We start from the raw sequence: 14,054 nt of genomic DNA, 5'->3' as shown, positions 1-14,054 counted from the left end.
TATGTTTCCTTTTTTATTTCAATTTATTTAGTTTCCTAGTCTTATTCTAAGACCTTTTACTAGGAGGATTTTATTTAGAGTAGTATAAATAAGCCTTTTGGCAGACTTATGGGTGGTTTGGGAGTGAGGTGCTTAAAAAAAAAAGCACCCATGAAATAAAACTGTTAGGGTTTTAGGTGTTTGGTAAATTGAAAAAAAGGGCTTATTTTGGAAGCTGCTGTGAGAATAAGCTGAAATCAAAGGAAAAAGCTGAAACTGCTATTTGTAGCTTTGAAAAACTGGCTTTTTTTTCAAAGCACATGGAGCTACAATGCTCCTTTAATGAAAAGACCCACTATCAGATTATTTTTTTTTTCTTTTCAAAAGCACTTTTACAAAAAAGTTTACCAAACACTCTGCTGATTTATTTCACCGCCGCTTATTCTCACAGCAGATTTTTTTCAAAGCACAGCAATACCAAAATAACCCTTAGGGTTTCTTGAGGACGTACGCAAGATTTGAGAAGAAGATTTTGGCTAGAGCTTAGAGATTTTCAAACTTTATTCTACAAGGTGTTTTCATTCTTTTTCTATTTCAATACAATTCTTTTGATTTTAATTATGAATATCCGTAACTAATTCTCTTTGCTAGGGTGAGGCCATGATTCTTAGCAAGAATATGTAGTCTCTTTTTAATTTTCTTATGAATTTATGCATGCAAGTTTTGGATTGTTAATTACTATACTTTAAACTATCTATTTGTCTTAGTGATTCGCGACTATTAGGATATTTAGAAAAGTAATTTGATGCAATTTTGGTGGAGGGTTGTCTCTAAATTGACTGAGGCTTCTTATGGTTAACATGTGTAGCTACTTAGGATGGACGACACTTCTTAGGAGTTATACGGTTTTTCTAAAGGTTTTCACAAAACTTAATGAGTCTTGCATGTTCATATTCGAACTGGATGCCACAGACGGGTTGCATGTTAGATATACGTTCTATGTTGGAGGTTCCAAGTAGGGTATACTTTAGGAAAACCTAACCTTCAAAATATGCATGTGTAATTCATAAGGAATTAGAAAAACTACGTAGGATTATTAGGGTGACAGTGGAACCCTAATATTTTCTCATTTTGAATTCTAAAAATTGTTTCCTTTTTCTTTCTCTAAAAATTGCAGATTTTAATAGCCTTTTTAATTAATTTCGTTTTTCTAAATTTAGGTAATTAAATCACCCTTTTTCTATTTTTGTTTTTAAATAATTAACTAAAATTTTGGTTTTTCATAAATTGTTTTAAATAATCATTGCGGAAAACGACCTTGCTTAAGCTGTTTATCCTGCAACAATCTTATTCTCTTGCAAGTATTTTGTGTGATTTTAACCTCTTTGCGCAGGTACCTAAAAATTCTATCAGTACTCAACCAAGTCTTGGTCTCTTGACGAGTTTAGTAATGAATAAAGCTATCATTTTCTCTTAAAAAATAATTTGACAACAGATTTAATGATGTGTCAAAATTGGCAGCACACAATAGATATGTTCATCCACATAGAATTGGCATATCAGTTGAAGCTTTTATCTGCCTTCAAATTTTATCATGTGGCATTTCACTTAAAATTTGACATCTTCTTGGAGATGGTCTAAGGTACATGTACTACAACATAATGTCAGAATTTTAAGAATTAGTTAAATCCACTAGTCTGTCCCACTTAGTATATCTTAGTTCAAGTTGAAGGAGATTCAGACGAACTTAATTCAAGTTGAAGGAGATTCAGACTACCTTAATTCAAGTTGAAGGATATTCAAACTAACTTAATTCAAGTTGAAGGAGATTCAAACTAACTTAATTCAAGTTGAAGGAGATTCAGACTAACTTAACTCAAGTTGAAGGAGATTCAGACTGACTATACCTATTTTGAGTTTTTCCCCGGAGACATTTTTATGGTCTTTCTCTCTCTCTCTCTCTCTTCCCGTTTTTCACACCGCCATGGAGGTTTCCCTATGCTCAAAATGGCAGGTACCCTTCCCTACATTTTTTAGTTTTTCTTTACATGATTTATTTTTGGAGTATTTTTCTTCATTGAACTGATTGAATCTCATGATTTCATTTTGTAGTATTTTTCTTCATTGAACTGATTGAATCTCATCAATTCTGCTAAAAAGCATGTATTTTTTTAATATTTTTAGTACATTTTTAGCTTGTTCGATTAGTTCTTAGAAAAATCCTGTTCATAAATTGTATGAAAATTACTTTAGAAGTGAAAAGTCAGCTTAAGTTTTAATGAATTCACTAATTTTTAATTAAACCCATGCCTTAGTTTTACTTAATTTGTTCAAATTCCTTGATGCTTTTGTAAATACTTATGTAATTTGAAGCAGGGTTTGTGAGTTTGGATTGTGGAGGTGAATTTTTAATGATGGTATGAGTATGGAGACTGCTACGGCGACAACTTATTGGTGATGAGATGCAGCTTGCCACGAATGCCGCCGCAGTGTCTTCTTCTTCTCCTGCCCGTCAATGGAAATACGAAGTTTTTCTAAGTTTCCGAGGGGAAGACACCCGCAAGAGTTTCGTCAGCCATATGTACACTGCATTACATAATAAAGGAATTCTGACCTTCAAAGATGACGAAAGGCTTGAGCACGGAAAATCCATTTCCACAGCACTTCTGAAAGCAATTGAGGAGTCAAAGCTTGCCCTTGTCATTCTTTCACCAAACTATGCCAATTCATCGTGGTGTTTGAATGAGCTTGTCAAGATTATGCAATGCAGAAAAGACATGGGGCAAGAAGTCGTGCCAATCTTTCACAACGTGGATCCGTCTGAGGTGCGCCACCAAACGGGAAGGTTCTTGCTGGCCGTGAGGAATGTAACGGAGCATGAAGAAGTTTATTCTGAGGATAGGAACAACATAAACCGGTGGAGGGCTGCTTTGAGAGAGGTGGCTGGTCTTAAGGGCTGGGATTTACAACATATAGGAACAACATAAACCGGTGGAGGGCTGCTTTGAGAGAGGTGGCTGGTCTTAAGGGCTGGGATTTACAACATTGTTAAGTATTTTGCACACAGTTAAATATCATAGTTTGGTATTATGCATTTTTGGCTAGTGTGTTGACTGATTTGCCATTGCCTAAATTATCAATTTTTGGATTTCAATTGTTGAAATGAACCAGTTTTCAGTAGCTTGTCAATGAGTAATGCTAGGAAGATTAAATTTGTAAACTAAATTTGCAAATTAAATGATGTGTCACCAATAGGAAATAAGCACGTTTATCAACGTTTAAGTAATAATTCAATCATCAACTTCTATGTCATTTAGTTTACAAAGTTTAGTCTATAAATTTAGTCTCCCTAGCATTACTCCTTGTCGATATCTGATTGATATATTGTTGATATCTAATTTTGACTGGTTCAACAATTGAAATTTGTTTCTAATCATTTTAGCCAAATTCCTTTCTAGTTTTTTAGAGGTTAGCACACATTAGTAATGAAGGTTCTCCACCACAAAACTAATTGGCAATATGAGGAGTAGCCCAACCTCTTATAAACAACTCATGCAAAATCTCTTCTCCCATCAATGTGTTATTAAGGAAGATAATAAATCTTCCATTTCTGTTGATGTAAAATAGTTTAGCAAAAGTTAAATGTGGTTAGTTTGTTATTAACTGTAGTTGGTTAGAATGGTTACAAGTTCAGTTAAGGTAGTCAAGGGTATATTTGTAAAGAGCAAAATGCTATATATATTCTCTTCTGTGTAATTGTACATTTGTGAAATGAAATACAATCTTATTGAAGAAGTCTTATCTTTCTATATGGTCTCATCGCTAGTCGCCTCACGGCTCCTCTCGATCCTCTTCTCTTCCCCTCCGATCTTCTGATATGTATCTCGATTTGTTCTCTGTGGCGTTTTTTGTTCTGCAACTTGTTGATCTTGATCTGTTTTCATGGCGACTTCGAGTCGGTGCCTGTTACCAATCCCTCTTCTAACCCTAGGTCATCTTCGAACCCTAATTCCTCTTTGTATTCCTCTCACGATCCAAAATATTGGCAGTATGGTGCCAATAAAGCTCAAGAGGACCAATTATCTGCCGTGGTGTGCTCTGTTTGCTCCAATTCTTCGACGTTATCGTCTTCTTGGTATCGTCGATGGCACCGAACCCTGTCCTGCTCCTCTTCTGCCTGATCGTACTCTTAATCCGGCTTTCGAAATTTGGTATGAGAAAGATCAGAATCTTCTGATCTGGTTTAATTCCACGTTGTCTGAAGAGGTGATTCCTGTCACAGTTGGTGTTTCGTCTTCTCGAGATCTGTGGCTTAAGCTCAAACAACGATTTGGGGGTATCTCTGATGCACATGTTCATCAGCTTCGTTCTCGCCTTCAAATTGTTCAGAAAGGTTCTCGATCCATGTCTGATTATTTGCAAGAACTCAAAGAGATCTCCGATTCTCTCACTGCTGCTGGAGCCTTAATTTCTGATCGCGATCTCATTGCTGCTACTCTGGCTGGTCTTCCTGATGAATTTGAATCTTTCACCGACTCAATCATGCTTCGGTTATCGTCTACATCTTTGGATGAACTACATGGCTTGCTCCTTACCAAAGAGCTTTATCTGAATCGTCGCAAGAAAGTTGTCTCTTCTGGTATGTCTGAACCATTTCATGCCTTATCGATTCAGGCTCAACCTCCACTTCTTCCCACCCCTCCACAGGTGTATGTTGCTCATAATCAACCCCTTCAGCACTCTTTTCGTTACAATTCCAATCGTGGGAAGCAAAATCGTGGTAATCGAGGCTTTCATCGTGGTAATTCTTTCACTGGTGGTTTTAATCGTGGTACCTTTTTCACTGGTGGTTTCCATCGTGGTTCTTCCTCTGGTCCTCGGGCTCCTTGTCAGATTTGTGGTAGCTCCAGTCATGAAGCGCTTGACTGCTTTGACCGGATGAATCCTGATATCTGTGGTCGAATCCCCCCTGCCAAACTTTAGGCAATGTGTGCCCGTTCCGATGCCAAGTCCTCTCCTACTTGGTTAATTGACCCAGGAGCAACCTCGCACATTACTAATGACATATCAAATATCACCTCTCTTACTCCCTACACTGGTGAAGACAAGGTTTACATCGGTGATGGTAAAGGTCTTCCCATTTCCCATGTTGGTTCATCTACATTATGCACCCCTACTTCTTCCTTTACATTGTCTAATGTTCTTCATGTTCCTCATATGCAACACAATTTGCTGTCTGCCTTTCAATTTCTCCGGGACAATTATTGTTCATTGACTCTTGATTCTAATGGCTCCGTTGTTAAGGATCGTTCCACGGGGAAGACGCTTTTGCGGGGTTCCGTTAAAGATGGCTTCTATCCTTTGCAGTCTACTACATCTTCTAGTTTCGTTTCTGGTAAAGTTTCTCCTTCACTTGATGCATCAGCCTTTGTCAGTATCAAAGCTCCAGTAAAGGTATGGCACAGGCGATTGGGTCATCCATCTTCTGCCATTTTTCGTCGGGTAATGTCTACTACTACTCTTGCCGTCCAAGGTCGGTCTACCGTTGATTTTTTCTGTTCCGATTGTGCATTGGCAAAGAACCACAAGCTTCCTTTTGGCCTGTCTTATTCAGCAACTACTCACAGTCTTCAACTTTTACACTGTGATTTGTTGGGAGCTGCTTCTGTTACATCTAGCAGTGGTTTCCGATATTACTTACTTCTTGTTGATGACTTTAGCAAATACAGCTGGTTTTTCCCTTTGAAGGCAAAGTCGGATGTATTTTCTACGTTTGTTGTTTTCAAGAATTATGTAGAAAATTTGCTTGGTAATAAAATCAAAGTGTTGCGTTCAGATTCAGGGGGTGAATTCACTGGTCATTCTTTTGCATCTTTTCTTAATGAGCATGGTATTTTTCATCAATAAAGTTGTCCACACACGCCTGAACAAAACGGCTGTGCTGAGAGAAAACACCGACATCTTGTTGAGACCGCCCGGACCTTACTTGTTGCTTCTCATGTTCCTTATGTATTTTGGGTCGAGGCTTTCTCTACTGCCTTGTATCTCATTAATCGTCTTCCCATTTCTGGTCACTCGCAATCTCATTGGGCAATTTTATATCATCAGCACCCGGATTATTCCAAACTCAAAGTCTTTGGTTGCCAATGTTTCCCATGGCTTAAACCTTATGTTCACAGTAAATTGGATGCTAAAAGCAAGAGTTGTGTATTTTTGGGCTATAATCTTCAGCACAAAGGTTATCGGTGCTTTGATCCGGTTGACAACCGAGTCTATATCTCCAGACACGTAATTTTTAATGAAGCAGTCTATCATTTTCAGTCTCTGCAGCTTCAATCTTCTCGCTCTGACGATGTTTCTCCCGTGTCTTCTTCTTCGATGGATCTTTATTTTCGCACGTATACTCATCCTGGTGCGTCTCCATCTCCTGATGCTTCTTCACCTCCTGCTGCTCCTTCCACTACTGATGCTTCTCCACCTCCAGCTACTTCTCCATCTCCAGCTATTTCTCCGCATTCCGATGCTTCTCCACCTGTCTCTACCTCTATGGTCAATATTCATCCTATGGTTACCCGATCCAAAGCCGGCATCTACAAACCTAAGGCTTATACAACCACTAAGCATCCTCTATCCGTTGCCATGGATTCAGTTCCCAGTACTTATCTCCAAGCATCTAAGTTTTCTCATTGGCGAGCTGCTATACAGGATGAATATAATGCCTTACTGTCTACAGGCACTTGGTCCTTAGTTCCTTCGAATTCTTCTCAGAACATTGTTGGCTGCAAGTGGGTGTTTCGGGTTAAGCAGAAACCTGATGGTACTGTGGATCGTTACAAGGCCCGGCTTGTTGCCAAGGGCTTTCATCAACAACAGGGCATTGATTTCCAGGAGACTTTCAGTCCGGTTGCTAAACCGGTTACCATTCGAATCCTTCTTAGTCTTGCTGTTCAACATAATTGGTTTTTAAATCAGTTAGACATCAGCAACGCCTTCCTTCATGGTGATTTAAAAGAGGATGTCTACATGCTTCAACCCCCGGGTTTTATTGATCCTCTTTTCCCCAGTCATGTGTGCAAACTTCAAAAATCGCTTTATGGTCTTAAGCAAGCCCCTAGAGCTTGGTTTGAAAAACTATTTCGAGCTCTACATGATCTTGGGTTCCATCAATCTTCTTCTGATGCATCTCTGTTTGTCCTTCATAGTCCTCAGCTGGTTATAGTTCATGTTTACGTGGATGATATTCTCGTTATTGGCCCTGATTCTCATCTCTGTCATCAATTCATTAAACAGCTTAGTAATCGGTTTCCAGTGAAGGATCTTGGTCCTTTACACTATTTCTTGGGGCTGGAAGTTCAGCGATCTTCTAAAGGGATATTTCTTCATCAAACTAAATATTTGCTTGATCTTCTTCAACGGACAAATATGCAAGGTGCAAAACCTTGTTGCACACCTCTTGGCTCCAATAAACTGGATCACACTGGTTCTCTTCTCCCAAACCCCACCGAGTATCGTTCCCTTGTTGGAGGCCTTCAGTATCTCACGTGGACTCGACCGGACCTTGCTTTTGCTGTCAATTAGCTCTGTCAGTTTATGCATGCTCCGCGTGAACAACATTTTCAAGCTGCCAAACGAGTTCTTCGCTTTCTAAAAGGTTCTGTCTCTCAGGGATTATGGTTTACAAAGGGTCTTGTTGATCTCTCAGAATATTCTGATGCAGATTGGGCTGGCAGCCCTTTTGATCGGCGCTCAACCAGTGGCTACTTTGTCTTTCTTGGTCCCAACCTCATCAGCTGGAGTGCCAAGAAACAAAGTACTATCGCCTGTTCTTCTACCGAAGCCGAATATAGGTCTTTGGCTCATACAGCTGCAGAACTCACTTGGGTTTGTAAAATCCTTCGTGATCTTCATTGTCCTCTCCCCAAACTGCCTACCTTATGGTGTGATAACATTTCCGCCATCTCTTTAGCCTCTAATCCTGTTTTTCATGCTCGCACTAAGCATGTTGAGATTGATTATCATTACATTCGCGAACTGGTTCTTGCCAATCTTCTCAAAGTCCAGTTTGTTTGCAGTGCTGATCAATTGGCTGATCTTCATACAAAATCCTTGTCTAAAAATCAGTTTCGATACCTGTGTTCCAAGCTTCCCGTTGGCATCAACTCTGATTCCTCCTCTCGCTTGAGGGGGTGTATTAAGGAAGATAATAAATCTTCCATTTCTGTTGATGTAAAATAGTTTAGCAAAAGTTAAATGTGGTTAGTTTGTTATTAACTGTAGTTGGTTAGAATGGTTACAAGTTCAGTTAAGGTAGTCAAGGGTATATTTGTAAAGAGCAAAATGCTATATATATTCTCTTCTGTGTAATTGTACATTTGTGAAATGAAATACAATCTTATTGAAGAAGTCTTATCTTTCTATATGTGTGACTCATAGAGAAATATCATTAGACCGTAGTAACCTGCACAATATTAATTATTTATATTGTCTTATTCTGAAACTCTCATAGGGGAAACGGGTATTTTATGGTATTATCAAAGTTTCACAAATTGGGTTGCTCCCATAATATACAAGAAGAAGATACCTTGCATGGCATTCCCTCTGGGTATATGAATGCCTAAGTTTGACCAACCAAAACAAAATCTTGCATGAGAGCTGGTCCACCCTCTATTTTCAATCGGTTTTCGTATGGAACCTCCAAAGTACTTTTGTATACATATTTGATCATGCTGTTATATCTATGTTCTTTCTTCTTCATTTCAGGGTGGAGGCAGAACTTGTAGAATCCGTTGCCACATGGGTACTAAACCGTTCATTGTATGCATCTTCGACTGTGGACGAGGGCTTGGTAGGAATGGAATCTCGCATTGATAAAATACTACAAGATCACATTTGTGGATGGATGACTGACTGCGTACGCATTATAGGGATACATGGGATGCGAGGAATTGGAAAGACAACAGTTGCCCGAGCTGTTTATGATCAAATTTGTCACCACTATGAACGTAGCTGCTTTCTTTCCAATGTTAGATATGAAACTTCTAAAAACGGTCTAGTTTCTTTACAAGAAAAACTTCTCTCCAAAATCCTGGTGGAAAAAATTGGAAACATAGAGGTTGAGCATATAGGAGCTGCTATGATAAAAAACACGGCTAGCGTTTCTCAAGGTGCTTCTTGTTGTTGATGATGTGGATCAATTAGCACAATTAGAAAAATTGGCTGGAGGTCGCGACTGGTTTGGTCCAGGGAGTAGAATTATCATAACAAGTACAGATGAACATTTGTTGAAGGTGCATGCTGTTGATGGAATATACAATGCCACTGGCTTAGACCATGACGAGGCTCTTAAACTTTTGAGTTCAAAAGCGTTTAAGAAGGGCGATCACGGTGAAGATTATTTGGGTCTTTGCAGCGATATAGTACAGTATGCTGGTGGCCTTCCATTAGCTATCATTGTCGTAGGGTCCTTTCTATGTGGCAGAAGCATCCTCGAATGGAAAAGTGCCATAGATAGGCTGAGGAATACATCAGATAGAAGTATCATGGATGTTCTTCACATTAGTTTTGATGGACTAAGGGAAACAGAAAAAGAAATATTTCTACATATTGCATGCTTTTTTAAAGGGAAGGATAGGGTTCGTGTAACCGAGATACTAAACTATTGTAGGCTCTACCCTGAGATTGGGTTAACTATTCTTTCTGAGAAATCTCTTGTTACTTTTTCCGGCAACAAGTTGGAGATGCATGGTTTGCTACAAGAAATGGGATGGCAAATAGTTAGTGAGAGTCGGCTACTGATCCAGGCAAACGTAGTAGGTTATGGTCTCATGAAGACATCCACAATGTGCTGACAAAAAATAAGGTAGAGCTATACTCTATTTACTTTCCTTGTATAATAATCTTTACTATACTTATTCTTGCTTTTGTATAATTAGGGAACCAACGTAGTTCAAGGGATAGTTATGGAGTTGCCTAAATTAGAAGTGGCTCATTGGAATCCAGAAGCATTCTCAAATTTGTCTCAACTTCGTTTTCTCCAAGTTCATAATGTGCATCTTTCCCAAGGTCTCACTTGTCTTCCGGAATCCTTGAGACTCCTCGAATGGACTGGGTATCCCTTAAGATCTCTCCCACAATATTTCCAACCAGATGAGCTGATTGAACTTAACTTGTGCCACAGCAACCTTGATCAGCTTTGGAAGGGAATAAAGGTATATGAATGTTTGTTAGCAGCCAATAATTTCTTCAATGAATAATTCAGTTGTATGTTTAGCATTGGCGGATTAATTTATTTTTTCTCTATATTTGTGGTGTGCATTGAACAGCGTTTTCCCAAGTTGAAGTTCATCAAAATCTGCCATTCTCACCACATTTCTGAGACCCCAGACTTCACAGGTGTTCAGGAACTTGAGAGTTTAGATCTTGAAGGATGTAAAAACTTGGTTGCAATTCATCCGTCTCTTGGACTTCTCAAAAAGCTGACCCTCCTAAATCTTAAAGATTGCGAAAGTCTCTCGAGTCTGCCAGGAAAAATTGAAATGAAGTCTCTTGAAACTTTTATTTTTTCTGGCTGCTTAAAAGTCAAGCAGGTTCCTGAGTTTGGAAATATGCAACTTCTGTCAGTGCTTAAACTCGATGAAACTGCCATAGAAACAATACCGGAGTCAATTGAACACCTTAGTGGCCTTGTTACATTAGATCTAAGCAACTGCAAGGATCTTGTTTGTCTTCCAAGCACCATTAACAGATTGAAGTCTCTGAAAAATCTTAATCTTTCTGGATGCTTGAAACTTGGCGAAGAGCAGGAAAGCACGTTGGAGGTGGAGTGTTTGGAGAAGAATGATGACAGTGGAACTGCTGAAACAGAAGTGCCTAATTTTGGAGTGATGCAAAAAGTGAAGAAAGAACCAGTGACTTTCTGGTCGCCTTCATTTGGTCTGTGCAACTTAACAGATCTGAACCTAAGTAACTGTAAACTTCGGGAAGGAGCATTTCTCAATGGTCTTGGGGTCTTATCCTCACTAGTGGCGTTGAATCTCAGCGGAAATAATTTTGTTAGTCTTCCATCAAGCATCCGATCCCTTGTTAAGCTTGAGAACATTAACGTCGAGAACTGCAAGAGACTTACAGAGCTGTCAGGTCTCCCATCAAATAGTAAATTGGATGTGAGGGCAGATGGTTGCTCGTCCCTTGAAATTTTCAATACATCCGAGCTCAATGTATTGGAGAAATCATATTTTAATTTCCTCAACTGCTTCAAACTAAATGACAACCAAAGTTTACTTAATGTCATTTGAAATGCTGAAGAAATTCCTTCATCAGGTGAGATCTCTCTCTCTCTCTCTCTCTCTCTCGTGTAGTTGTGTGTGATACTTTTATATCAGTTAATAGCATTCGAATTTTGATTCACACAGGGAACCTCTAGTGCAAGAGAAACTTTCCAAATTGCAATTCCTGGAAGTGAAATTCCAAAGTGGTTCAGCCATCAAAGCAATGTTGGGAGTTCATTAACCATAGACCTACTTCCACTTTGGAATAACAGTAAATTCATGGGATACGCTCTGTGTGCTGTTTTTGTACTAGACGAGCATTGTGTGGTTGATGAACACGATACATTTCAATTTAAAACTTTCCATGCTACACATCATCTTGTGTGTCGATTGAAACACAATGGAAAACAATTAGAAGTATGTGGCACACAGCCTGCCTTTCGCTTTAGCGAAAAGTTTTGCCAGGTTGATTCGGATCACCTTTGGATGTTCTATGTATCCCGTGATAAATACTTTGGTACGGACTGGCATAACAGTTGCAGTCAGATTGAGTTCTTGTTTGAAACCAGAGGGCCAGGCTTGAAGGTGAAGAAGTGCGGAGTCTGGTTGATATACAAGCAAGATGTGCAAGCTCTACAATCTGAAAGTGCCACTGTTATTACATCAATTTTTCCAGTTGAGGAGGATGTCATCAACATGATCGATGATAACGTGACACACACTTCCTCGGACATGACATTACATCAAAGGGAATGGCAACTTGTCCATTCTAACGGTTTTTCTCATTCTGTGGGCATAAATGAGGACATTACCAAACGTGCTTCATCGGACTCCTTTCTACAGTGGACACAATGGCAACTGCTGGATTCCATCCTCCCAACAGGCGGTTTTACTCATTCTTTTGGTCTCAAGGCTGCTATCCAAGCTCGCGTAGTGTCTAGTCCCGAAGATCTACAAACCTTTATAATCCGTCTGTTGGAGAATACAGGAAGCTTGCTCCTTCCGTTTGTGTATTCTACAACAATATCACCTAATCTAGAGACCACTCGCAAACTCGATAAGATGTTGGATGCAATGCCTACGGATGAAGTGGTTAGAAAGGCGTCGATTTCAAAAGGCACGGAACTAATGAGGGTGGCCGCAGCTGTGTACGCAGAAATACCATCAGTTACATCTACGATGGAAGCTTGTTTAAGTTCCGGGGACGTTTCTTTTCACCATGCTCATGCATTTGGCCTTATATGTGGACTGCTAGGGTTGGATAGCACTACTACTCAAAGAGCGTACATGTTTATTACTATGAGAGATGTCATTTCTGCTGCAACAAGGCTCAATCTGGTAGGCCCGCTTGGTGCGGCTGTGCTGCAGCATAAGATTGCTTCCGGCGCCGCTGAAGCTATACTTAATCGGTGGAAGGACCGCCCAGTTGAGGAAGCATCGCAAGCTCTTTCTTTGCCCCAAATTTAGGCTCAAACAACTTGATCTTAATAATTATTTTTATTTCGTTCTTGGGATCTTACTGCAAACACTCGATCCATTTTTTAAGAAGATTTAATGAAAATTTGTTTTCGTACAACGATGTGTTTATGCCAAGGTACATGAAGAAATAAATTAGTACTGAACTTGTCATTCCTGCAGTTTGAATTTAAGACATTCTTGCGATTCGAATCTAAGACTCTCTAAATAAAGAATCGAAGTTTGCTGGAGTTGTTGCCGAAGAAATTACAAGAGGAGCATGGGAATATTCCTCTTCACTTAAAATCTGGTAGACCAGAGAGTAAACCCTTCCTTTTCTCTACAACGTTACTAACGTCCAATGTCATTGGTGGCAGAAGATAATGAGATGTATATTTATGGTAAAATAAATATTCGCTATCATCCTTGTAGAAAATTAACAAATTTCAAATGAGAGACTGCAACAACTTATCACAAGTTAAAAGAAGATGGTGAAAAACAAGTAGGACTAGAAAAAGGAAATGAACAGTAGTGGAGTAATAGGACGAAAGAGAAGCTACATAATATCGACAACATGATGCAAAAAATAAAAAACAAGACAATAATATAGCAAGTGGAGAATCCCTCTCAGTAGCATCAAGCATCAAATAAAAATGCAAACATCATTGAGAGACCTGGAATAATGGCCAAAAGAATAATTAACGAAGAAAATTTACTCATTATGGACATTTCACATGAACTTGAAAGGGGTTTTCATTAGAGCTCCCTATACCTAATTCATCTTCTATTTTTTATTTGGATAAGATTTGGGAGTTGACATGAATTGTTTGTCCAAATTGAATTTAGTGAAATATCCAATACAATTATAGACTCACATGAGACTAGACTTTAAAATAGTCAAATAATATTGTAAGCCGTTTTTTAGATTTCAGGAGCTCTATGCAAAACTTATAAAATGGTCCATCCTTAAGATAGTTTTTCAAAAGAAGTAGTATAATATATTGATGCTAGAAAACCATAACTTAAATCAAAACTTTAGGACTAACTGACTGTAAGTTTACAAATGTCATTAAATAATAAGTAAAACGACCTACAAATATAACTTTCACTAAATAATTAAAAACAGTTCAATCTTAAACAACCAAACAAGAGAAAAAAAAGCTTCAAAAACTCTTTACTTTAAAAGTTTCACTTACGCTTTATTATATAATAAAGTTTTTTTTTAAATCGTTTTTTAGGGTGGTGTTAATGACACTCCAAATATTTCATTGTGCTTTCTAAATTTTTATATTTAGAAAGAAAAAGTTTACACTTATAAAGAGTGTATAATAAGATTTTTAAGTGCTAATAAAA

The 14,054-nt window shown here is 38.6% G+C and overlaps 2 protein-coding genes and 1 pseudogene across 2 annotated transcripts; all 3 read left to right on the top strand.

Annotated features, from left to right (window-relative positions):
• Positions 1–8,684: 8,684 nt before the first annotated feature.
• On the top strand, positions 8,685–11,847 carry LOC126594448 (disease resistance protein RUN1-like; annotated as a pseudogene).
• LOC126594447 (uncharacterized) lies at positions 9,912–12,822 on the top strand. Its single transcript, XM_050260765.1, has 3 exons — positions 9,912–10,187; positions 10,302–11,298; positions 11,391–12,822. The coding sequence occupies exons 2-3, from the start codon at positions 11,242–11,244 to the stop codon at positions 12,711–12,713; spliced, it is 1,380 nt and encodes a 459-aa protein (XP_050116722.1). The 5' UTR covers positions 9,912–10,187; positions 10,302–11,241; the 3' UTR covers positions 12,714–12,822.
• Positions 9,939–11,170, top strand: LOC126592213 (disease resistance-like protein DSC1). The gene is made up of 3 exons (XM_050257939.1): positions 9,939–10,187; positions 10,302–11,110; positions 11,152–11,170. The coding sequence occupies exons 1-3, from the start codon at positions 9,939–9,941 to the stop codon at positions 11,168–11,170; spliced, it is 1,077 nt and encodes a 358-aa protein (XP_050113896.1).
• Positions 12,823–14,054: the final 1,232 nt, after the last annotated feature.

The sequence above is a fragment of the Malus sylvestris genome, chromosome 12 (assembly GCF_916048215.2).
Source record: "Malus sylvestris chromosome 12, drMalSylv7.2, whole genome shotgun sequence".
NCBI classification, from domain to species: Eukaryota; Viridiplantae; Streptophyta; class Magnoliopsida; order Rosales; family Rosaceae; genus Malus; species Malus sylvestris.
This window is presented reverse-complemented; position numbering and strand designations above follow the sequence as displayed.

Excerpts from the sequence above, each read along its gene's own strand:
- LOC126594447 (XM_050260765.1), top strand. The coding sequence starts at position 11,242 with ATGACAACCAAAGTTTACTTAATGTCATTTGAAATGCTGAAGAAATTC. Across the intron at positions 11,299-11,390 it reads TGAAGAAATTCCTTCATCAG|GGAACCTCTAGTGCAAGAGA; the intron begins GTGAGATCTCTC and ends TGATTCACACAG.
- LOC126592213 (XM_050257939.1), top strand. The coding sequence starts at position 9,939 with ATGGAGTTGCCTAAATTAGAAGTGGCTCATTGGAATCCAGAAGCATTC. Across the intron at positions 10,188-10,301 it reads AGCTTTGGAAGGGAATAAAG|CGTTTTCCCAAGTTGAAGTT; the intron begins GTATATGAATGT and ends TGCATTGAACAG.